General features: G+C 38.7%; 1 protein-coding gene across 8 annotated transcripts in view; it reads right to left on the bottom strand.

Annotated features, from left to right (window-relative positions):
* The window catches only part of MRTFB (myocardin related transcription factor B), an 88,681-nt gene that overhangs the window by 59,080 nt on the left and 5,615 nt on the right, over nucleotides 1–23,986 (bottom strand). For 4 of the 8 annotated variants that reach the window (XM_083412525.1, XM_083412528.1, XM_083412533.1 and 1 more), the window contains exon 2: nucleotides 17,297–17,358. The exons of 2 other annotated variants lie outside the window; for them this stretch is intronic. In XM_083412525.1, coding sequence (XP_083268651.1) covers nucleotides 17,297–17,358 — 62 coding nt within the window. Of the gene's footprint in view, nucleotides 1–1,456; nucleotides 1,588–17,296; nucleotides 17,359–19,893; nucleotides 19,974–23,986 lie in introns of those variants that run through there. 2 more of the 8 variants (XM_083412527.1, XM_083412531.1) reach the window with 2 other exon arrangements.

Genomic DNA, 23,986 nt, shown 5'->3' with positions numbered 1-23,986 from the left:
AAAGTGTAAACTCCATACTAGGGATTCATAGCAAAGGGATTGAAAATAAAACCACCAATATTATAATGCTGTTATACAAATCTGTGGTTATTAAAGCATGAGCAAATATATACATTTCTTGTCCTTTTAACAGACACAAAGGCAAAAATAATAATCAAATATTGGGGTTTGTTTTACAAACTGTTTCCATACAACTCTTAACAGCTGTCCAGCTAAAGTAAGGAGCTACTAATATTAACAGCATATTATTATTATTTTTTAAAAAAGCTTTCTGATTCCCAAGTGGAATATTCTGGCTACATATTCTCTTTCATAACCTCCCACCAAGTTAAGAGTGAGCCCTTTAAAGTTCTTACATAATTTCTCAAAACTCCCATTAATAGGAGCTAAAGTAAAATGTTGCTTATGATAAGATTCTGTGGGTGTATCATTTGCAAAGCTTTTATCTTTGTATGTCTATGACTCATCTCTCCTCTTGAAGCCTTTTTTATTATCCAGCCTTGCCTGCCTTCTATTCCACAGTCAAATGTTCTTTCTGTCCTAGCCAAGGTCACTAATGAGTGCCGGTAAAATTCATACATACTACTGTGGCCTTGATTTGACAAGAAACACCACTGTATAAGCAGTGTAAAATTTGTGTAGTGGCCATTCTTTAACTCGGGAAGATTCATTAGGATGTGTCAACACTGTTTGCCACCAGGTGGGCTGAGGATGGTTGTGAGGGGTGGGCACTGAGTCACCCCCATTACCTAGTGAGATTTGGATTTATTGTTGCTAACCACCACCATTTGCAAGGGTATGGAAATTATATAAGTAGTCCACTCCTGGAGACCTCTTTCTTAATGTCATGTTCTTTCTTAATGTCATTTTCACATCAGGACAACTGTAACTGATGCAGTGGAGTAAAAAGTGCATTGCATTTCCCCTTCTATTTCTCACAGACCATTTAATTTCTAACAGCATCCCCTATATTAGCTCTTAGTCCAAGCCTGAATAATTCCCCATTTTAATTTTACAAACTATACTCTCCGTCGCCTGGCCCTTTCCCCACAAGTTTGGCACTTTTTTACAGCTTCAGGTAGCTCTTTGCCATGTAATATTCAGTTTTATCTCCCTGAGTTCTTGGCAATTCCAGTCTATTTCAGATGGGAATATGGGACTTTAAACTCAGATCTAACTGTTGCTGAGATCTTTGTTTCATTGTCCATGTTTTAATGCATTTCTTTCAGTTCAAGCATCAGGTCTGATAAGCTGATTTATTAGCAGATAAAATCAGGAGCTAGAAAATTATGTGTTCATCTTGCTGGCTATCAAGCCACTCCACTATCACCTCCCGTACTCCCACAGCCAGGCTATTAAATGGAGATGCTTACTTGGAGCAAGTAACTGCCCTGTTGAAACACCTGCACTAGCTACCAATTTGTTTCCAGACCCAGTTCAAAGTGCAGGTGATTACCTTTAAAAGCCTTTGCAGATTGGAAGGCTTTTCATCTGAAGCGCTGCCTTCTCAACAGTCAACTTTTTAAAAAATGTGTGGTGTACATGTTTTCAACCATCTGCTCACCCATGGTGTGCTGGAGTCTCAAGTCCCACAATTTATCACCAGAAGTAACATTTGATGTTTGATTCATAGGATACCAGAGTGGCACAGGGGCCACTTCCTGGTGGGTCAAATGCAGAGATATTCCCGTTAATGTTTTTTATTATAGAAGAAACACATTTTCTTCTGTCACAGTGCCACTACCATCTGTGCTTTAATGTTCTCTGCTTAAGCACATGTTTAACAATTCCACTGAAATAAATTGGAGATTAAAGTGTATAGCACTGACTAGGTCACGCTTTATATTACCATTATTATTATTATTATTATTATTATTATTAATAATAATAATATTATTAAAGCTATAATAATTCAACTAAACAAAGCCACATTCACATTGGGAGTCAAGAGCATCATTTAGCTGTGAAAGAGGTTAGGTTCTGGTGGTAGATATGAAATTCCTAGTGGTTAAAACCTCTAGGACTAACCACATGTTTGGGATCCCAACCACTAGTTTTGCCAGATGGTGAGAGAGCAGAAATGTAGAGCAGCCTTCCTTCAACTTGTTGCCCTCTATTCGTTTTGGACTACAATTCACATCATTCCTGACCATTGGCCATGCTAGGTGGCACTGTTGGGAATTCAAAGGATCTAGAAGGCTGGGAAAGCTTAGTGTAAAAGTGTGTAAAGCACAGCTAATTCTGTAATATACAATTTCAAATAAAGAAAATTCATAGGGAGCCTAGACTACCAGTTAAAGAACGGAGGGGTAGGGTTGCTAAAGCACATTAATTCATGTTTCCTGAACTTATATGCTATTTTTTGGCAGCGGGAAAGCAGATTTTTGAGATTTCCATGCCTATGTTCCAGAAAATGTGCTTCTTTGTACATTATAAACAGTCAAGTGCATCTCTAAGGTTAACTATATTTACATGTATAGAAAAAGAGAAGTGGCTTTGGGGTTTAATCAAATTTACAATCATATGTAGCTGCTAACTGCTTAATAATTAGCTTTTAGAAAGCATAGCTTGTCATAACCCTGCTCCCATTTTATGACATTATACATTCCCCAAACTCCCACATGTTCATTGAAATAGATACATCATTAGGAGAATCTTTTCAGAGCAAAATTCCTATTAAAATTCTTACACAAATGTAAATTGCTTAGTGACTTCAGCACCATTTCCATCAATAAGATAAAATTCAATTTAATTGCATATGCTCATATGGAACTAAATTCCACTAAAATCAATGAGACATGTTAATAAATGTACATGAAAATAGAAGTGTACCAACAGCTTTGCTGTACCTTTGCCTCCATTTGAAATTAAACTGCAGGGAAACAATAAATTAGGACACTTTAAAATGCCAAAAATTAATCACTTGCTAAGATGCATTTTGGAAATCCAAATTTCTTCTGACTGAAATGTCAAATTATCTGCATATAAATGAAGTTAGGCTTTATTTGACTTTTCTATTATATTTCTTATTTTATTCATAAAGGGGTACTTACGAATTCTAATATAAACTTGGAAACAGTGTCACAGTACCTAGCAACAGTTGCTCCAGTTACTCTCACTTCTTATTGCTATGGATATATGCAATATAAAAAGAGCATTGATTGGAGGAAAATAAATGTTATGAACTAAGGCAAATTAGGCAAAATAACTCTTGCTCTCTTTGACAACTGTTACAAAGGGCATGTGAAAAATAGGAAGGCCAAGAAAGTGATCAACGGCTTTACCATAAATTCCAAAACATATCCTTCAACATGGAATGTAAGAATATAAGAATAGCCTGCTGGATCAGACCAATGGCCCATCTAGTCCAGCATCCCATTCTCAGAGCATCCCATCAACCAGATGCCTGTGGGAAACATGAGCACAAGAGCACTTTCTCCTCCTATGGTTTCCAACAACTGGTATTTGGAAGCCTTGCTGCCTCCAACTGAGGATATTCCAAGGAAAAGAAGCATTCAAAAATTATACGCAGCAAGTTTTGAACTGTCATAGATAGCGCTAGAAAAGATAGCACTATGTTTTTGTCCAGGTTCTCATATTTATTTATTGCATTTATATCTCACCCTTCCTCCGAAAGCAGCCCAGGGTGGCAAACACACCCATAATTTAAATATGAAAAAATACTAAAACAATTAAAATATCCTAAAAACAATTATAGTTAAAACATTTAAAAAGCAGCTACAGTTAAAAGCATTCTAAAAGCAGTTCCAGTTAACAACATCATTTCATGAAGTGATCTCATAGTTCCCAGGAACTGTTTTCTTCAGTCACCAAAATGCCTGGGTAATACACAGGAGTGTTTCCAAATGCCTCTTGAAAGTTAATAATGATGGGGACAGCCACATCTCACTAGGGAGGGCATTTTATAAACAGGGAAACACCAGCTTTGACTGAAGCCAGCACCAAAGTTTTTAAAGTGCCAACCTTACACAGAACTGATTTAATATTTTAAATGCCTAGACACCAGAAGCAGATCTTTAGGCATTTAAGTCCCAGATACCTGAGGTTTTTCTGCCCTAATTCACTATCAGAAGAAAAGTCTGATAATACATATGAATTATGTGGCAAAGAAGGTAAAAAACAACAATACAAATAATATTTGCTGCCGGGCCTATCACTTTTAACAGCAAAACGTGTTCATTCACCCATTACTTGACACTCCAAATCTACATACTAATGACCACCAATATTCCACTACATATAATCTTCTGATGCCCAAGGATCTGCCAAAAAGATACATGAAGTTCCCAACTGTCAAATTCCAATACTGCAATCTTAACAAAGCTAGTGAAACTGATGGGTACTAGTTCACAAAAGTTTGCTTGCATAGTTTTTGCTTAGGGAAAAGTCACATACAAAAAGGTGGCAGGCTGTTTCATTGTAGTTAGCCTTTACAACAGCCTTCTCAAACCGGGTACCCTCCATATGTTTTTTATTACAACTCCCATCAGTACTAGCCAACATAGTCAATGGTCAGGGATGATGGGAATCACCTAGAAAGCACCAGGCTGGGGATGTTTTGCACTCAGTACTTCCAAAGACCTTTACATATCTTAGGCAAAATATACAGCAAGAAAGAGAAAGTGCACAACAATGGTCCAGTTCAGACATCATGACATCTACGCTTTGCTATTCCATGTACAAGCATTAGCGGACACTGGATTCGAAATGAATTGAAACACTAACTCCATATTCCATTCATATCCAAGTTCATGAATATCCAATTTACAACACTGCAATAAACACTTATAAACTACTATTATGGATTTAGCTTTCTGCAAAATCCAACTATTTTCCCCAACACTATAGGAGATGCTGAGGCCTTCAAAGCTGACAGTTCATAAAGAGACACCACTGATTTCTAAAAGCATCATCACTGATTTATAAAAGCAATACAGTGGTACCCCGCAAGACAAATGCCTTGCAAGACGGAAAACCCGCTAGACGAAAGGGTTTTCTGTTTTTCGATGCGCTTCGCAGGACGAATTTCCCTATGGGCTTGCTTCGCAAGACGAAAATGTCTTGCAAGTCTTGAGATTTTTTTTCGCTCCCCACCCCCTTTTTCTAAGCCGCTAAACCGCTAATAGCCTTTTAGCAGCTAATCCGCTAATCCCTTAAGCCTTTAATAGCCGCTAATAGCCGCTAAACCGCTAACAGCGCTAATCTGCTAAGCCGCTAATAGGGTTGCTTCGCAAGACGAAAAAACTGCTAGATGAAGAGACTCGCGGAACGAATTAATTTCGTCTTGCGAGGCACCACTGTACAGGCAATGACTGATTAATGCACGTCTGAAAGACACATGCACAGCGCCCAACCTGGAATTGACAGAAAAGATCACAAAACACATCACTAAAAGGGCATAATGAGGGGAACAGGAGTGGGGCATAATGAGGCATAACAGGGTAGGGTGTGTTCATATGCGTCCTGTCAATTCATGTGGGGGCTGGGAATGGAATCCCCACATGAAATGGTCATAAACTCTTATGCAGTATTTCCTCTCCTTCACAGTATTTTCATGTATTTTCTTAATGCTGATAGATGTTTACTGAGCTTTTAATAAACAGATAAATTTCTTTATGATTTCATTGTTATGCTTAGCTATCAAGCTATTTCCATTTATGACAAATTTGCAGGTGCTGCTCTGTTTATTCACATCCAGCAAGCCCTTGATTCAAACAAAGCAAGGAAAACGTTAGAATTAAACTACAGAGGAAGGAAATTCATGTTTGTTTCCTATGTGCACAACAGGACACTTTTCCAGCTGCTTTTTGAGAACATCTCTCCTGTACATGAACTTCTGTGAATTACATTTATTCTAATAGTGTAAATACAGTAGCACAATTTTCTGTGTTCGGAGACAAAGCAAAACAGGCATTTATCTGGAAAAGAAATCAGTTTCCAGCTGTAGCAACAACAACAACAATCAATGCAGGATAATATACCGTATTTTTCTGTGTATAACACACACACCCTGTGTAAGATGACCCCTATTTTGGGGGGCTCAAATTTAAGAAAATGGAGGGAGATGGCCCAGAGTTGTTGAGAGTTTTGGGGGGAGGATTGCACAAAGTTATTGAGCTTTTTGGGGGGCGGATAGCCCAGAGTTGTTGAGCTTTTGGGGGGGGATTGCCCAGGGATGTTAAGCTTTTTTGGGGGATGCCAAAAATCACTAATCAGAATGAAAATGCTTACAATCGCTCACATCGCAGAATCCAACAAGTGTGCCCGCTCACCAATCGCACACCCATTTGCCGCAGCAGCAGCCAATCCAAAACAGCCCTTTCCACAGCAACCAATCACCCACACAATTACCGTAGCAGCAGCCAATCCAAAGCAGCCCTTGCAGCAGCAACCAATCACACACCAAATCGCCGCTGACAAGCTCCTGCTCGCGGCTGCAACCAATCACCCGTCCCCCCATGCACTATCAGTGTATAAGACAACCCCCATTTTCAAACATTATTTTAAAGAAAACCTCGTATTATACACAGCGAAGTACGGTATATTGAAGCTTGATCAGTTGTTAACAGATCAACGGGGGAACTTAAAAGTAGTTATGTAACAAATAACACAATATCCATTTCAGGCAGAATAGTTTGCAACCAAGGTAACACCTAAGAATCTGCTTCCATGTAAGCTAATTGTATCACTTAATTGCAACACTTGCAAGTGCTACTCAAAAACAGCAATTCAGTTAATAATTAGATTTCAGTTTAATATGTATATTGAATCTCTTTCTCATATGCCTTAATGAAGGATGATGTACAGAGAGAAGCATGCTTCTCCATACCTGCTTTAAAAAACACAGGAAAAGGACTTTAAAAATATTTGCACAGCTATTTTCTTAGGTTATAAGCTGAAGGTAGTATCCAAAGTGTTGAGAACACCTATGTATCTTTAATAGTAATGCTGCTCATACAGTGGTTTCACTGAAAATTCCCAGAATTCACACTATCACACCAGGTTCAATGCACACCACATCTTCTATTTTGAGATTAATATTCTATTAAAAGCAAAACCCAAAATCCCTAACTGCATAAGCACATGGCTGAGTATTATGCCTAAATTCATTAAATTTTGAATCCCAGGAACCAAAACCATCCATTATAAAATCCTTCTTAGCTGGTAAGCTCACAATTAACTACATTTCTATATGCCATTGCCAACCTCTTTAAGAAGGGACAAGGAAAGGTTGCACTTGGTTCAATGAAAATGTTTACTCTTCAGTTGATTTAACATAAATGCACATTTTTCACCAACTGGACCCCTAAATGGGTATTTAAAAATCAAATTAAAGACTCTATTACTAGCTAGAGGTGTGGATGTCAGACAAGTATATGATAATAAGACCAGAGAGGCCCAAGTTCATATTCCTACTCCAAAATGTAGATCACTAGGTAACTTGGGCCAGTCTCTCTCTCACAGAGCAACTGAAATGGAGGAGGGAGAGAAAGAGAGAGAGAGATGGGAGAGTGGAAGAGAATAATGTACACTGCCTTTAACATTTTCAAGGAAGGGTTGACTATAAAATGACACAAAATAAAGCAATAGAGTTTTGGCAGCATGTGATTATTACAACACCTTTGATGGAAGTGCATACTAGGTTTAACTTCACCTTAGAGATGACACTCTGCTTTTCAGGGATGAATACATATCCCAGCAAAATGAAACCTCGTACCCAGATAAACAAATGGATCTTGTGAAGAGCCCTGACCGCTTAAATACTCACATTCTAACAATGGAAAGATGTCTCATCACTAGGGCTGAGCAATATCCGGTTTTCAACATCGCAATATACTGATATATCATGATGTCTGGAATAAGGATGGAACTATGTAGAGATGAACGCCTTCAGTCTATTGATACAAGACCTAACCTCTTCTGCTTTCTTGCTTGTGGCACACTGTATTATGCAAATATGAAGGACCCTGCTACAGCATTGGAGACCAGATATGGTAACTTTCAAGTTCCTGGAATTTGTTGAACGTATCTTAAAAAAAATAAACTGGGTACAAGTACTTATAAAAGTTGAGTTGTATCCCATATTAGTCCTATCAAGCATACGTTGCATTGTACAGTTTATTGATTTGACCATCATGGTCATAGGATACACACACACAATACTGAGTATCAGTGATAACCAAAATATATTTTTACATTAAAATATACCAAAATATTAAATACTTGATTAACTTACTGATATATTGATTTCAACGGGTTTACTCTGAGTAAGTTAGTTGGGTAAAACCCATTAAGTTCCTTCTTCTTTTTTTTTCTACCATTGTGTTATTTTGGTTTTTTTGTTTTCAAAAAAACTAAGCCAAAAGTGATCTGACACCTTAAAACAAAAGATTACATATTGAGGTGGAGTTGGAGACTGAGAATGCCTAATGGTATAGCATTTGTGAAGCTAATTGGGCATGAACCTAATTATCTCTTTGACAGATGTCCACTGGAAATTTTAGGACAGAAATACAATAAATATTTTGTGGCCCACTGAATAATTTGAGGAAACTTGGTCATCAATCTGCAGCACCATGTAAATATTATATTTTTAAAAATGGGAAGCAGTGGAGAAAGAAGAGAAGGCATATTCTTCTAGGCACCTTTCAAATGTGTGAAGTTAAAAGTGGAAATACATAGAAAAGTGACAATAAAGAGCAAAATAAAGCAGTGTCATCCTACTGAAAACAGTGGCTTATGGTTCTTGTTAGGTCCTAACTTTTTTGAAGGGCTGTGCCACTAATACAATATTTGTGATTCTCCATAAAGGACTAAACAGCTCTATTTATTTCAGAACTGCATCTATGGTAACAACAGAGCCTTGACAACAACTGCAGATCTCTCTCAAGCATTTTAAAGGAGGTGGGGAAAGGATAGCTATATATTAACATTTATTTTCAGTATTTGCTTATCTACCAGTATTTGCTTATCTGAGTGAACAGAGATGTGTGTGAATTACATTGCATGGCAATCAGACTATCCTTCCATAGCATTTCGTGCAATGCCTGAGCTGCTATAATGTATTTTCCATACTTCTTTTCTTGTGTGTGGAACAGGGCTTCTGTGCATGGAATCCATTGTTGGGATTCAAAATAAGATGAGAATTGTCCAATGATAACCTCACAAACACTACCCAGCCGCATAGTTGGCGTATTACAACAGTATTACAAGGTGGATGGCAAACATGTATTCACATCTGCTGTCATAGGCCACTTACTGTGAGCATCTATCTTCAGACAGGAACCAAAGTGTTTTGGAATATTTATGGTAATCAATGCAAGTAACTGTTAATATCCATTTCAAAGTATGCATTTATCCAAAATGCAAAATGCATGTTCATATTTAGATGCTATAAGTACACTTCCATACACAGATTTCATCCCCAAGGATAATATTTTGACTGCATCACAGTTATCTCATATTAATTTAGTTTCTACTCAAACTAAGACTTTTGGTTGGCATTATCTGCTGCCCAGCCTTTTTTGATTGCAGTAGTTTTTGTTCTGGCTTTGATCAAACTTTCATTGCTCACAGATTAGTTGTGATTTGTCTTGAGTGCCTCAGAGCCCTTTAAAATAAATATGTAATGAGTATCCACTTATTATTATCCTTTCATAGCCCAATGTGTTTTCTCAGAAGTAAATCACCCCAAGCTAAATAGGACTTATTTCCTGTTAACCTACACAGATGCAGATTTACCAGCAAAAAGTCTCCATGAATGCAGACAAATTTCAAGCCTCCAAGAACAGCATATTTGATTACCTCATTGCTACTAAAATAAAATCACCATTAATGTAGGGTCCCCCACTGCATAAATCTCCACTTTGACTTGGGATGCAAACAATCCTTGCAAGCTAAATAAACGGTAAATAGGGAGCTAACAACAGAATCTTACACATGTTTACTCAAGATATACGTTGCACTGTACTCAGTGGAACTTACGGTACTTGCTGGAAAATGTGTTTAGAATTGCAACCAAAAACATGCATAGGAGCAAGCTCTAAGACATGCCACAGCATGAACTGTGACAAGACACATATTAGGTCTGGAGTCCACAGCTCAGAAAACTACAAGCAGCACAGAGGACAAAACTGTGGGCATCATGCCTAGATTTGGCACAAGACATCATTTTCAGAACTTTCTTTTTATTTTTAATGCCGGCACTCAGGTTTGAAACATGTGCAGTAATAACATCTCTGTTAAAGTGGAGGCCATGTTTCCTCTCACCACTGAGAAATTTCAGCCTGGAGCCACACATCTAGGATTAGCATAAAAGATTTCTGAGCAAGATACTGGAACTTCCAGGCAGGCTGGGAGCTTCAACACCTTTTATTTGAAATATTAAGTGCACTGAGTGGAACATTTTATTCAACATGCAGAGAGAAGGTTGATGTTTTTAAAGTTACTTTGGAGCTATTGATTTTTTAAATATATCAATACAGTTTAAACATGAACTACATTATTAATTTCGCGGCATATTTCTAATATTAGAACATTACAGAAAATGAAGTGACTTCCTAAAGATACCTATAAAAATGTACTTGTTTTATGAAATCACTGCTTAAAGATTTTTTAAAGTTGTGCAGAATGCAGCCTTTGTCTTTCTTATGATTTGTTTGGGTTTCACAATTTAATCAAACCTTACGGGGTAGCATAACTAGAGGCCCCTCTCTCACATTCCTACTGGCACTATGCCCAGAGTTAACCTAATTTTCAAAACACTTTGAGAAGTGGCTTGTCAGATGTCTAAACATTAATAACCTGAAAATTAATTCCACATTCATTTGGCAGGGAAGTGCATAAATGCAAACACTTTAGATCAAGATTCATAGCATCTGAATATTGTTGGTGTGTTGCGATCTGCAATATTCAACTGTTTGAAGCACTTTTTAGTAGTTTATGTCTCTCACACTTGGAAAGGAAGGTATTTACTCCAGCATACTCTGGGATAACAAAAGACTAAGCCAGTGCCTTAAGCAGTGATCTCAAGAGCAATTGTCCTGGAGGGAGCAAGCATGACATCAAGGTCAAAGTTTGAAGCATCCGCATGCTGAAACTAAATGGGTCTGGAAGACTGTTCTGGAAACCCATGTATGGCATTTTGACTTCCATCTTGAAAAAACTGTGGATAAAGGAAGGAAGGAAGGAAGGAAGGAAGGAAGGAAGGAAGGAAAAAGAGAGATTGGAGGAGATAATATAGTGGTGGGTACTTTGTGAACAAAGTCCCAAGGAAACTGTTTTCTCTAGGAGACAGCTGGAGAAGATGTTATGCTTTGGTTATGGAGATGCTATGGTTATGAAGATGCTATGGTTATGGAGTGAAGTTTGTTTGTCCTTTGTCCCTGCTAAACAAGGAAAATATTTTAACTTAAGTACTATTGATTTGTAGTATTAATTTGCACTATTAAGTACTATTAATTTTTTACCTGCCCTCCACCACAAGGTTGATGGGCAGGTTATAGCAATGTACAATGCTATTTGTTAAGGTGGAGCATGCCTCTATTAGAAATGTATGGGGGACAGGATGGTAGGGCTTTTGAGTGAAGCCTGAGCAGGTGAGGAAAAGAAGAAGTGGGATTAGAGCATTAAGGGCTATCCCTGCTTCTGGCCTTTCTTCCAACTCTGGAGAATTCAAGGAGTGGAGCTAACTGAGCCAACAGCTGCTGCTCTACAACATCACTTTGGTCACCATTCAAACAGGAACTTTATAAGGGAACCAACCTGGCAATTATGCCCAGTGCCAGGCCTGAGAACCAGGGATTCTGTTACTGGACTGACTACTGAGTAACAGGCTGATTGATTTGTTATCAGAATTGGTGTTGAGGTCCTCAAGCCTATCAGTGTTGGACAATTTCAAGATCCCTTTTGTGACCTCCTGAGTTCATGGTGCCACCTTATGTCTGTCTCCATGTTTAACTGTCACAATGCATGTTGCAGATGATTCTTTGGATTACATGTTTTATTCCAATCAGTGTGATGGTGCCCAGATGGTAGGGAATACTGCTTTGGTAATTGAGAATATCATAACTTTAGTCTGTGGAAGGAGTGATGGGACATTGAAGATTTCCATCCCTTAAAGGTGATTGGTACAAGGAATTACCAAAATGTTACCAGTCAATCTCATTAGCTGTCAAAGCTCTAGCTGGCCTCTGGAACAGGGGGTTGACTCAGGCAAGTTTATATGATAGCGCTGATGAGTCTTCTCCCATGTCCTTGAATCTATAACTCTTCCTGGTATTCCAGAAAATAGAGAACATAAAGCAGAAGGGACATTGGGACAAATATAAAGAAGCATGGGCTGGTATCCATTTGAAGCCCTTGTTTCTCTGAATCATTCTATCCAAAGAAACATTTTCAGATAGTAAGAGGCCTATTACAACTTGGCTTACATTCTGATCAAATTCAAGCTCCAGTGGAGTATTGTGACATACAGTACTTGGGAGGCTGTGTGTGTGTGTGTGTGTGTGTGCTTGTAGAGAATGGACAATCCTCACAACTTAGCTATGCAAGACATGTGCACAGTCTCAAATTATCAATTTTGCTTTAATGAGCTTCAGTTGTTGTTACCTGAGGATACAGAGTTCTTTAAAAAGCAAATCCAGCCATGTGTACACACTACTCTTGCCAATCCTAAGTGAGTCAGGAAAGGCTGGCCAGATTGGTCAGAATAGGCTGACCAGATTTATCTCTCTTCAGTGGAAAACTGTATTCTGCCCCTTTGAAGGCAACTATAAGACCTTTTTGGGAGGAGGGGACAGAATGACTCATATGGACCTCAATTACCTGCCAGTTTCTAATATGCTAGGAGATGTGAGGATTTTGAGACTTCTGAATATTACTGATTATATTGATCCACATTATTAGGCTTTAGGACTGAAACCATTTTGATTACCTTTGCCAAGAGATGCACAAGGAAGTATGATATATCTCCTGAACCTCCTTCTGGGTCACATGATGTGATTGGAAGCAGTTTTGTGATTACTCTTCTCCTGCATCTTGCGTTGGCCTCATCTCATTGGGTGCTATAAGATTCCAATTTGTCCCCTTTGTTTTGAGATATTTACATGAACTTGCTAGCATAAATTCGCTTGATGTTTAGCGCAAGAGGACATCATATAACATGGTGAAAGCTATAAACAGGTGCCTGGGGTAAATGACAGGATTGGGTAAGGGTGAATAAACAGTAGCTTAGTCTTAAGATGGAAATATTCATCAATGACCTTATCTGGGAGCTGAGGGTTCCCCTAATTTGAATGGTTAGCAGTTTCAAGGAAAGAGCAAGTGTGGCGTTTGGGAATGTTTCTGGAACCTCAACAGGTCACAGTAAGGATAGCACTTGACCAGCTGAAGCTGGTACGTCAGCAGCAAGCACTCCTGAAAAATGGTGACCTAGCTACATGCCTGATAAACTTAAGTCTAGATTACTACAATATGTTCTATGTGGGGCAGCAGCTGCATCTGAAGACTGTTCAGAATCTTCAGTGGGTTCAAGATGCAACAGCCTCATTATCAGGAATTACTGAGAGCACTTAAAACATGTACCAAGAGATCTATAATGGCTCCCAAACACAATTCAAAGTTCTTTAAAGCTCAACCATAAAGCTCTAATGGCTTTGGCATTTTTAGAGAGCATCATTTCAGTATGAGCCCCATACCCATACACCAAGGGTCTCAATCTTTGTCATAGGCTAGATTGAGGATGACAAGGAACATGTCCTTTTCCTGCGGCAGCATTTTTTTCCTGAAAGACTCACCCTAGGTCAACTAGATTTTCACCAGCCTTTTAAAAGAAAACTATTCTGTTTCAGGCCTTACTGATTAATGAGGAAACTTGAATCAAATCTACCAGTCAAGTTTTTATATTTTGTTCTTTTGGTTTTTTAATGCAATGATTATTAATAGTTTAAATTTATTCTGTTTCATTGTGTATGTTTTAGTGAATATGTTGTTCATTCCCCAAGGGCTCTGTGCAGCTATGCTGCAGGACCAAAATGTTAAAATATAATATTTACTCAAATCTAATGCTCACCGTTTTTAGCCAAATTACGTTGCAAAAATTAAGGTGTGCATTAGATTCAATGGCACATTTACATTCACCAGCAAATACCTTTTTTGGTTTCAAGGTTCTGAAAATTGAGGTGCGCATTAGATTCAATAGCACATTAGACTCGAGGCAATACGGTAGTATTGCTGATAGACATGTTAGCCTATTAGAGGGGGCAGGAGGGAATCCAAAGGCATAATATTTTTATTAGGATCAGCAAATCTTTTCGGTCCTAGTAAAGATACTGTGTTACGGCTGCTACATAAAATATTTTATTATCATAATACAACAAAACCTTAACTGATTTTGCAACTGTGAGGCATATTATTAGAGGTTTTAGAAGAGTTTAAATTATATTGCACAACTAATATGCTATTTTGGGCTATCTCTTCGGTTTCTGAAAGCTATAGTGCTCCAACTGGTTGAGAGGAAGGAGAAAAGAAGAAGCACTTGCATAAGTGCTGAAAACCTGGCCTCACAGTACAAGCTAACTTTTTTTAGAGATGGAAGATTTAGAAAAGTGAAGTGCAAATACGTGAGCAATGCAATCCTATACATCTCTACTCAAAAGTAAAAACCATTGAGTGGGATTTACTTCCAGGTTAAGGTGCATAGTAACACATTTAAGGCTGCAGTCTTAAAGTGCTTTCTATGTGTGATGCAGTTTGCTGCCTGAAAGTGCTAAAACAAAAAGCACCTACTTGTCAAGAAAGAGAAATAACGACAACAAAGTTATTAAATCAGCCGGACGGGTGGATGTACATCCTGTAAGCCCAATCTCCCACCATTTCCTTTGAAAATGGTAATGTTGATACATATTTGATGTAGATACAATATTTGGACAGCTACCGAACTGATGAGAGGCTCTTCCCACAAAGCCTACTTAGCCAATATCACAAAATGAACGTATACTTTTAAATTATATTTTAATGCAAATAAACAGATGTTGCCTGTATTTAGACCACTCCACTGTAAACATAATGTAAAAACCGATTTTAAAGCCTAAAAACATATTATGTTTGTGGCAAACCTACTTTATTTACTCTTACAAGTATTCTCTATTTTTTAAAAAACAACTTTTTAAGATTCAAAGAATAACCTTTATGCAAATACTAAGCCCATTACTGGTCTCAGACCATAACTTCACATCTCTAATTCATTCTGAGTGGGTGGAAGAAGAGTTTAGTCCCTGGGGCCAACAAGAATCAAGCTCTAATTAATAAAAACTTATTTGACAGATCCACTTATATTTCATGACTAACAGTGCATGATGCAAGGACAAGATTTAACTGACTATCCAAAACTTAGTGTGATAAACTGAAAACAATGTTGATCGTTATTGAGTTGGTGGAATATCTGCCCCATAAGAATAGTAAATCACAATGCAGTTAGAATTACAAAGTGTTCATAGGATCTCTTGTTCATATTATCCTCTCAAAAAAATAAAATGATGGTATGAAATTTAAAACACACACACACACATTTTTCTTTACATTCATTTAATACATTAGGACCTTGGATCTTAAAAACACTTATTACAAAGCAAGTGATTTGAATAGAACTTATTCCTAAGAATATTTTAAGTCACAGTATTAACTACAGCATCTTTATAGATAGATTTTCTTTGTTTACAGACAAAAGGCAGTAAGGATCAATTCATTCATTTTGTCTTCAATGCGACTGAAAAAGTGACACAGGAACCACTCCCTACAGCAGGGATAGCTAACCTGTGGTCTTCCAGATGCTGCTGGACAACAACTCCCATCATCCCTGACCACTGGCCATGAGGAGGCCTCCTTGCCCTACAGAAGACTATTTGTGTCAAGTTGCTCTTTCACAGTGGTAGTAGTTTTAAATAAGCTGAAACGAAGTTGCAACACAAGCAGCTACCCATGGAGAAACACCATCACACTTCACTCAATTTCAGCAGCCACTATTCTACAAATGTAACATATGCAGAGATTGAAAGTTGATTAATTCCGTATTATTAATCTGGCCCTGTAATAATGTGTTTACTCTGATGCATAATCTGCAACATCCGACTGAATGCATGAGTTACTTAGGACTTCAACCAAAATTCAAACTGCAGGTGGGTCAAACACCGTGCACAAATATTGCTATTCTTGAAATTAGAGAAGTTTGTGTCCATTTTTTGCTACAGTGCATAATAATGTGTGACTTTCTTTGATGACTAGCATATCACAAATTGTTTCACAAATTGTTGTGAAACTCCCTTCAGTTTCACAACCGGTTTGTCATGTGGACGAGTGGGGGGTAAGGGGAACCTACTGTATGATTAAAAATACATTCAAAGCCCCATTGTGATAATGGAATCAGTTTCATAATTCTCTGGACATAAATGTGTTTTAATTCCAAAGGAGTAATATTTCATTTTCTAATTCTTCAGTTACTTCAAAAGATGTATTTTCAAGAATCTGAGTAATATGAAAGTACAAAACAGTAAAAAACTTTAACATGGATCTTTTAATATACTGATAAATACAAATTTGTTTTCACAAAATGAGTTAGGATTAGAATCCATGGTTGAGAAATTCAGTGAATAATTCCTAAATGAGCAGAATGGGATTTCTTAAAATGAGTAAAATATTTGCACAGGGAAAGGAAGTATGAAACTATTATTAAATTTGAAAGCATAACTAGGAAATTATTGGAATGGATAGATTAGCTTGGATCTGAAAGACCTTGCCATGTGACTGAAATGCATAGGGGCATGCCAATCCCACCCCACCCCCCAGCTATACCCTCCCCTTTTCCTCCACTGCCCAAAAGATTGCTCTGTAGTGTTTCCCCTTCGTTGGCAGAGTTTCCAGCAGACACAGGGATTGTAGATGTGGAAGATGTGGGTCGATATACAACCACTCTCACTGTGTGAGTAGAAGACCCATTCCCTCACACAGGAATCTAAAGCCAATCATGTGAGATAGCAATTATTTCTGCCAAGTGAAAATTGGGAGAAATCTAGCAAAAAAAATGAGGAACTGTTACCCATGAACGAGTTTTAGATTCCACTGAATAATATATAAGCAAACAATAGTGTTGCCAACAGCTGTATACAAGATGAACTTGCTGTGGCTGAAGGAGCTTTGAGTACCCTGTAGAAAGCTGGTAAATTTCAGCTACAGTATGTTTTGAGAGGACTAATACATGCTGATATGTAAACTTACTTACCTCACCACTAACCACTTAAAATCGTGTCCCTTACAGTCTGTTTCAATACATTCAATGTGAATCTGGAAAATGAAAGATCACAAAAAAAGAATCTAAAATTTCCTCTTAACATTTATTTATATATACAAATAATCTTAGTTCCTGATTCAGGAAGCTGCCTTGTGTGACTGGAGCAGATCCAGTTTTCCTGTTTCCACTAAATACATGGAGAAGATAAAACTAATTTGAAGGGACCCTGATTAACTTAACATAGTTCTCAAGTACAAGATTTGCACAATGTAACATTTATCACCCAGCTAAAGAATTAGAAAATGACATTCCATTAACTGTACAGAATAGTATTGTCGTCGTCATCATCATCATCATCTTTATTATGGTCAAAGACCAGCATAGGTTAAAATAGGAACACACAGTAATTTAGGAAATAAAATGGGTAAAATGAGTGACTCAAAGAAGGGGGGATGCATGAGGGAGACTTAAAATCAGCTAGAGAGTTAAGAGCAAGCAGTTGCAAAAGTAACTATAGAAGGGAGGGTGCAAGAGAGGGCACGGGTCTTGAGTTTAGGTCTGGTACATGACCCAAACCATTCTTCGGTGAATGTCAATCTTTGCAGTGCAAAATTTGGCAGCTGAGTATGTTACATCTGGGTGTGCATCTTGAAGTAGCAAGAAGGTATAGCATTGCTCTGTCTGTGCAGAGAATTGGTATAGAATTGGCAGGATGAACTTGACACATCTGCATAATATTGGCAGTGGAAGAAGACATATTCAATAGTTTCTAGCTGCCCTGAGACACAGGGGCATTTCTCCTCCCCGTAAGGTACCTTCCTAAAACGGCCTTCCTGGATAGCTGAGGGGAAGGCCTGACCTCGGGCCAAAGTGAAGGCCCTTTGCTGTTTTGGTATTTCTAGGTTGGTTATACAGTGGTGCCTCGCAAGACGAAAAGAATCTGTTCCGCGAGTCTCTTCGTCTTGCGGTTTTTTCGTCTTGCGAAGCAAGCCCATTAGTGGATTAGCGCTATTAGCAGTTTAAGGGCTATTAACGGCTATTAAAGGCTTAAGGGATTAGCGGATTAGCTGCTAAAAGGCTATTAGCAGCTTAGCGCTTTAGAAAAAGGGGTTGGGGAGCGGAAAAAAACCTCAAGAATCGCAAGGCATTTTCGTCTTGCGAAGCAAGCCCATAGGGAAATTCGTCTTGCGAAGCACCTCTGAAAACGGAAAACCCTTTCGTCTTGCGGGTTTTCCATCTTGCGAGGCATTCGTCTTGTGGGGCACCACTGTATATGGCATTTTGGAATTGAGGTATTTTTTTGGTTTAGTATTATAGCTACTTAAGTTCTGAGCCTGCTATGCTGTTCCTATTTAGAATTCAATCTAAAAGATATTAAAGTTCTCCATTATACAAACACTTATGCATCGAGCCTTTGCTATCAGAACCATAGCAAGAATTCATAAATTAAATTCACACACTTCTAATGAGAGGTTTAGAAGAGAAAACCAAACATTTTCTCTTCTTTTCATCACCAGTTTATATTTCAATTAGAAATATTTCCCCAAATGGCAATTTCAGAAAACTCTACATAATGATGCTTACTGTTGCAGAGAAAATGAATAAGAACATGTACCATTTCTTTTTTAAAAAATGCAAAGAAGACTACTTCTCTCCCCCCTTCCCAGGGGCTGCTTTATGTCAAGCATCTCCTTTAATATACAGAACGTATACTGGATGTAAACTTAAGTTTAAAAGCAGTTTAATACATAGAATTAAGATGGGGTCATCTGAGGATAATTGCTGGTTAGTTTCTAGTGACTGCTGTACTATTATTTAGTTTGTCTTAATCTTTGTCCAAATATACAGTGCACCAACTATTGTGTATAAAGAAATGCTCATCTTAAATTTTTATGTACTTTTAAGTCTCATATACGCAAATGACTGTTATAAGATCAGGAGAATACCACTCCTATGTTATAACTCTTGTTCACAATGTTTATGTAACCATACACTCTGTTATGTAAATATTACCTCACTGATTACTGCACATATAACTATTCCAGTCATTCAATGGCTGCACTGTAGTAAGAATGCAAAGGTTCCCGTCTTATTTTACCATATTGACTCTAAGCTCTCTTTATCTTCTTTCTACCTTAGAGGCTCAGGTAGAGGAGAGAAGGGTGTATTCTATGCCTAATGAGCAAAGGTGCCTCCGGCAAGGTAGTACTGAGAAATTATACAATACACTGGATGCCCAACAAACCAGGCAGATAGAACTGCCTCCTTGTGTGCAGGGGTTCCAAGATAAGAAGAATAAGGATGGCACATCCCATATCACTTATACACTTAAGGCCACATAGATCAGGATCAACTCCTAGCTTAAAAGGAAACTCCAATTCTCACTTTTGTTACAAAACAAAAATGATCACAATCATTACTAGAGCTCCTAGGAGACTGAGCACCCAAGTTTTAGTAATGTTTGCTCCTGGTGTTGGAGCATATTCCCAACATAAATTATACTTGCTTCTCCATTTTAGCCAAAATATATAGAATGGAAGAGGCACCAAACAAATCTCAATTAAAATACAAACATTTAAAAAGCATACCATGAAGCATTGAACTGTGTTACAGCAAAGCTTTTCAAAATAGCAACTGTATTCAAATAAGAGTTAGGAAATGTTTTGCTCTGGAAAAAAAAGCAATGGGAAGGGAATATATTTATCCTTTACATAAATAATAATGAATATATCCACAATTGTTCACAATGATGCTGTAATATGACTGCTAAGAAAAACACATCCCTCGTGCATAAGTAGTTTCAGGATGGAATATATTTAATATTGTAAAACAAAAATACAAATTTTCATGATCAGCTGAATCTTGAAAATATTCAGAAATACTCAGAGTTAAGGGAGTTTCTTAAAGGTGAAATATTGAAGGCACAAATGCAAAAGTAGCCTTTTCAACTGTTTTGACTGTAGAGCAAGCACCTTCCAAGCATAATCACAGTATGTACAAAAACGCTAAGGTTACAGAAATTCAAAAGTGACAAATTTGCTCCACTTCCCAGTGGGGAGGAATTGTGGTGGACCGTGTGGCCACCCACTCCCCACCAGGGGCGGAGAACTCTGTCCCCCGTTGCCTGGGGGATCCTGGCCACGTCAGAGCCCAGCCAGCCTATCCGCTGGCCGGGGGGCGTGACCGGGACAGTTTAAACCAAGGAGCAAGCCAGAGGACGTCCTCTTTGGCTCTCTTCCTCAATTCAAAAGTGACAAATACATCCACTGGAGCAATCCAGCTGCCTCTTTTACAGAATACAGGGATACCTCGAGTTAAGAACTTAATTTGTTCTGGAGGTCTGTTCTTAACCTGAAACTGTTCTTAACCTGAAGCACCACTTTAGCTAATGGGGCCTTCTGCTGTCGCCACTGCACAATTTCTGTTCTCATCCTGAAGCAAAGTTCTTAAGCCGAGGTAATATTTCTGGGTTAGCAGAGTCTGCAACCTGAAGCGTATGTAACCTGAAGAATACGTAACCCGAGGTACCACTGTACAGAAATCTGGGAATTGGGAAGGGAATGGGACATGAGTTGTTCTCACACTGGAAACTCAATGTTCAGTACAGTTTAAGGAACTACTGGATGAGATCCCATGGTCAGAAATACTCAAAGAGAAGGGGGTTTCTTAAAGGTGAAATATTGAAAGCACAAGTGCAGATAATTCCAACAAGAAAGGAAAGTGGGAGGCATCTGAAGAAACCACTATAGCTGCATTTACAGCTGAGCTGAGATGTAAGAAGGGCCTGTATAAGAAATGGAAGAAAGCTGAAATCATGAAGTAGCCAGCAGTGGCAGGGAGAAGGTCAGGCATAACGAGCTCAGGCTTGCATGAGAGGTTAAAAACAATAATAAAAGGTTTTTTTGGCTATGTTCAAAACAAGAGGAAGAACAAGCAAGCAGTAGGTACTCTGTGTGGAGAAGATGTAAAAGTATAGAAGTGGTACAGTGTCCAGATCAAGGAAAGTCCTAGTACTGCTCTATTCTGCTTTGATCAGACCACACCTGGAGTACTGTTCCCAGCTCTGGATGCCACAATTTAAGAAGGATATTGACAAGCTGGAACATGTGCAGAGGAGGGCAACCAAGGGTCTGGAAGCTAAACCTTATGAGGGAGTTGAGTATGTTCAGTCTTGAAAAGAGGAGACTGGTAGGAGATATGATAGCCATCTTCAAATATCTAAAGGGCTGTCACATGGAAGATTGAGCAAGCTCTTCTTCTGCTCCAGGGGGTAGGACCCGAACCAATGGCTTCAAGTTACAATAAAGGAGATTCTGACTAAACATTGGGAATAACTTTCTGACAGTAAGATCTGTTCGACAATGGAACAGACTCCCTCAGAAGGTGGTGGACTCTCTGTCCTTGATACTTTAGTTGAGATTCCTGCACTGCAGGTTGTTAGTCTGGATGACTCTCAAGATCCGCTCCAGCTCTACAATTCTGTGAATTTATTATTCATTTTATTGCAGTGATTTTACAGTTATAGTAACCCTAACTGGCATAATAAAAGTTTCAGAGAAAAAAGTAATAAAGCTAGTCCCTCCCACTGCAGCAATGTCCCTGTTATTTTATGGACTTTCCCTTAAAGGCTGTGCATCTCCCTCTTAATCAGTGAAATAGAATAAATCCCCCACCTCTCACAAATGAAAAAAGAAAAAGATCTTTTGATAACGTAAGTGAAAGTTACAAAGCTCAGTTTAAGACAAGAGGGAAAAGCAATGCTGTCAGCAGCAGGCCATCTCTACACCGACACAATCTGTATTCCATCAGTGCTAAGATTGTGTCTTGAGGGATGCAGACATTTAGATTCGGCTCCCCACCTTTTCTTAGAATCATAGACTGGCAGAGTTGGAAAATACTCCCAAGGGTCATCTAGTCCAACCCCCTGCAATGTAGGAATCTTTTTGGCCAGCATGTGGCTTAGGCCCACAACCTCAAGATTAAGAGTATCACACTCTACCAACTGAGGTATCCACAGTCTCAGTGGTCAGTCATATCCCTGCTTATCTGAGTAGACATAGATACATACAGCTCTGGTTGTTAGCACCCACTGCTACACATGCAAACAGCTAGATCAGGGCCAAATCAGGTGAATAAATTGGTAGAGCTACTTTCCTCAGTAAAAGAGCACAGGCAAATTGTTAGGGAAATTAAGAGAACAGAAACACAGAGCCCCAGAAAATTCAACAGAAAGCACATTGTTCCCTTCATACTGATTGCAGCAATTTTCTTCCCCTTGCAACTCCATGTAAAATGGCAAAACTTCCACTGACACAAAATTGTTCATTTAAAATTCTCAAGCATTAGGGTTAATATTGTTACTGAAAAGCATAGCTACTTGCATATTTTCCATACACTAGATATAGACTTTTCCAAGCAATGTGAACTGAAATATTTCAGGATTCCCTATTCCCAATGAAAAATTCTCATCTTTTGAAGGGACAGGCTCACAAGTCATTCACTAGACAAGTAATGCATATATTTGTCCTGTTGTATAAAAAGTACTTTTTGAATACTAAAAGTACACCATAAATTTATTTTACTTTACTTGTTACATTTTATCCTGTCCCATCTCTGATGTTTAGAGGCAATGTACACTGTGCTTGCTCTCTCTGTATGATCCTCAAAACACCTTGCAAGTGCGTGGCTGGGGACTTGAACCCTGGTCATTCTAAATACTAAACCAGAAACAGCCAACTCAGTGGCCTCCACATGATGCTGGACTACAACTCCCACCATCCTTGCCATTGGCCATGCTAGCTGGAGCTGACAGGATTTGGAGTACAGTGGTACCTCAGGTTAAGTACTTAATTCATTCTGGAGGTCTGTTCTTAACCTGAAACTGTTCTTAACCTGAAGCACCACTTTAGCTAATGGGGCCTCCTGCAGCTGCTGCACCGCTGCTGCACAATTTCTGTTCTCATCCTGAAGCAAAGTTCTTAATCTGAGGTAATATTTCTGGGTTAGTGGAGTCTGTAACCTGAAGCGTATGTAACCTGAAGCATATGTAACCCAAGGTACCACTGTATATCTAACAAAATGTGGAAGGTTCCGTGTTGACTATCCCTGCACTACATTGTGCTGGAGGCAGTTTGCTTCTAAATAGTGTACTGTAATGTGCTTGAAACCACAGGAATTGAGAGTAGTGTTGCGCTCAGGTCCTGTTTACAGATTTCCCATTGGCATGTGGTTGGCCACTGCAAGAATAGGATACTGGACCAGAACAGGTAATTGGCCTGTCCCAGCAAAGCGCTCCTTATGTGCCATGGTCTATTATGATTATGATACTCTGCATGTGTGTGTTTTAAAACTCTGCTACCATTCCTGAAGGATGTAAGAACAGGAATACTAGAAGTTGCCTTTTTATGAGACAAACCACTGGCCCATCAAGCTCAGAAGTGTCTACCGTGACTGGCAATGATTCTCAGGCAGGAGACTTCCCCACCAAAAGGGAGCCAACTCCAGGGCGCCAAGGTCCCTTCACCTTCCCCAAACAAAATATTTGAGGGTGCTAGCACACATACCCCCAAGTTGATGGGCAAACGTTGTGGTTGCACGCCATCTATTATGCAGGGCAGTGTTTACCTGTCCCGCCCCCCCCAAAAAAATAATATTCAGGCTGGCAGCCCTGTTCCCAACCCG

Source organism: Podarcis tiliguerta, assembly GCF_965153285.1.
Source record: "Podarcis tiliguerta genome assembly, chromosome: 14".
Classification (NCBI taxonomy): Eukaryota; Metazoa; Chordata; class Lepidosauria; order Squamata; family Lacertidae; genus Podarcis; species Podarcis tiliguerta.
This window is presented reverse-complemented; position numbering and strand designations above follow the sequence as displayed.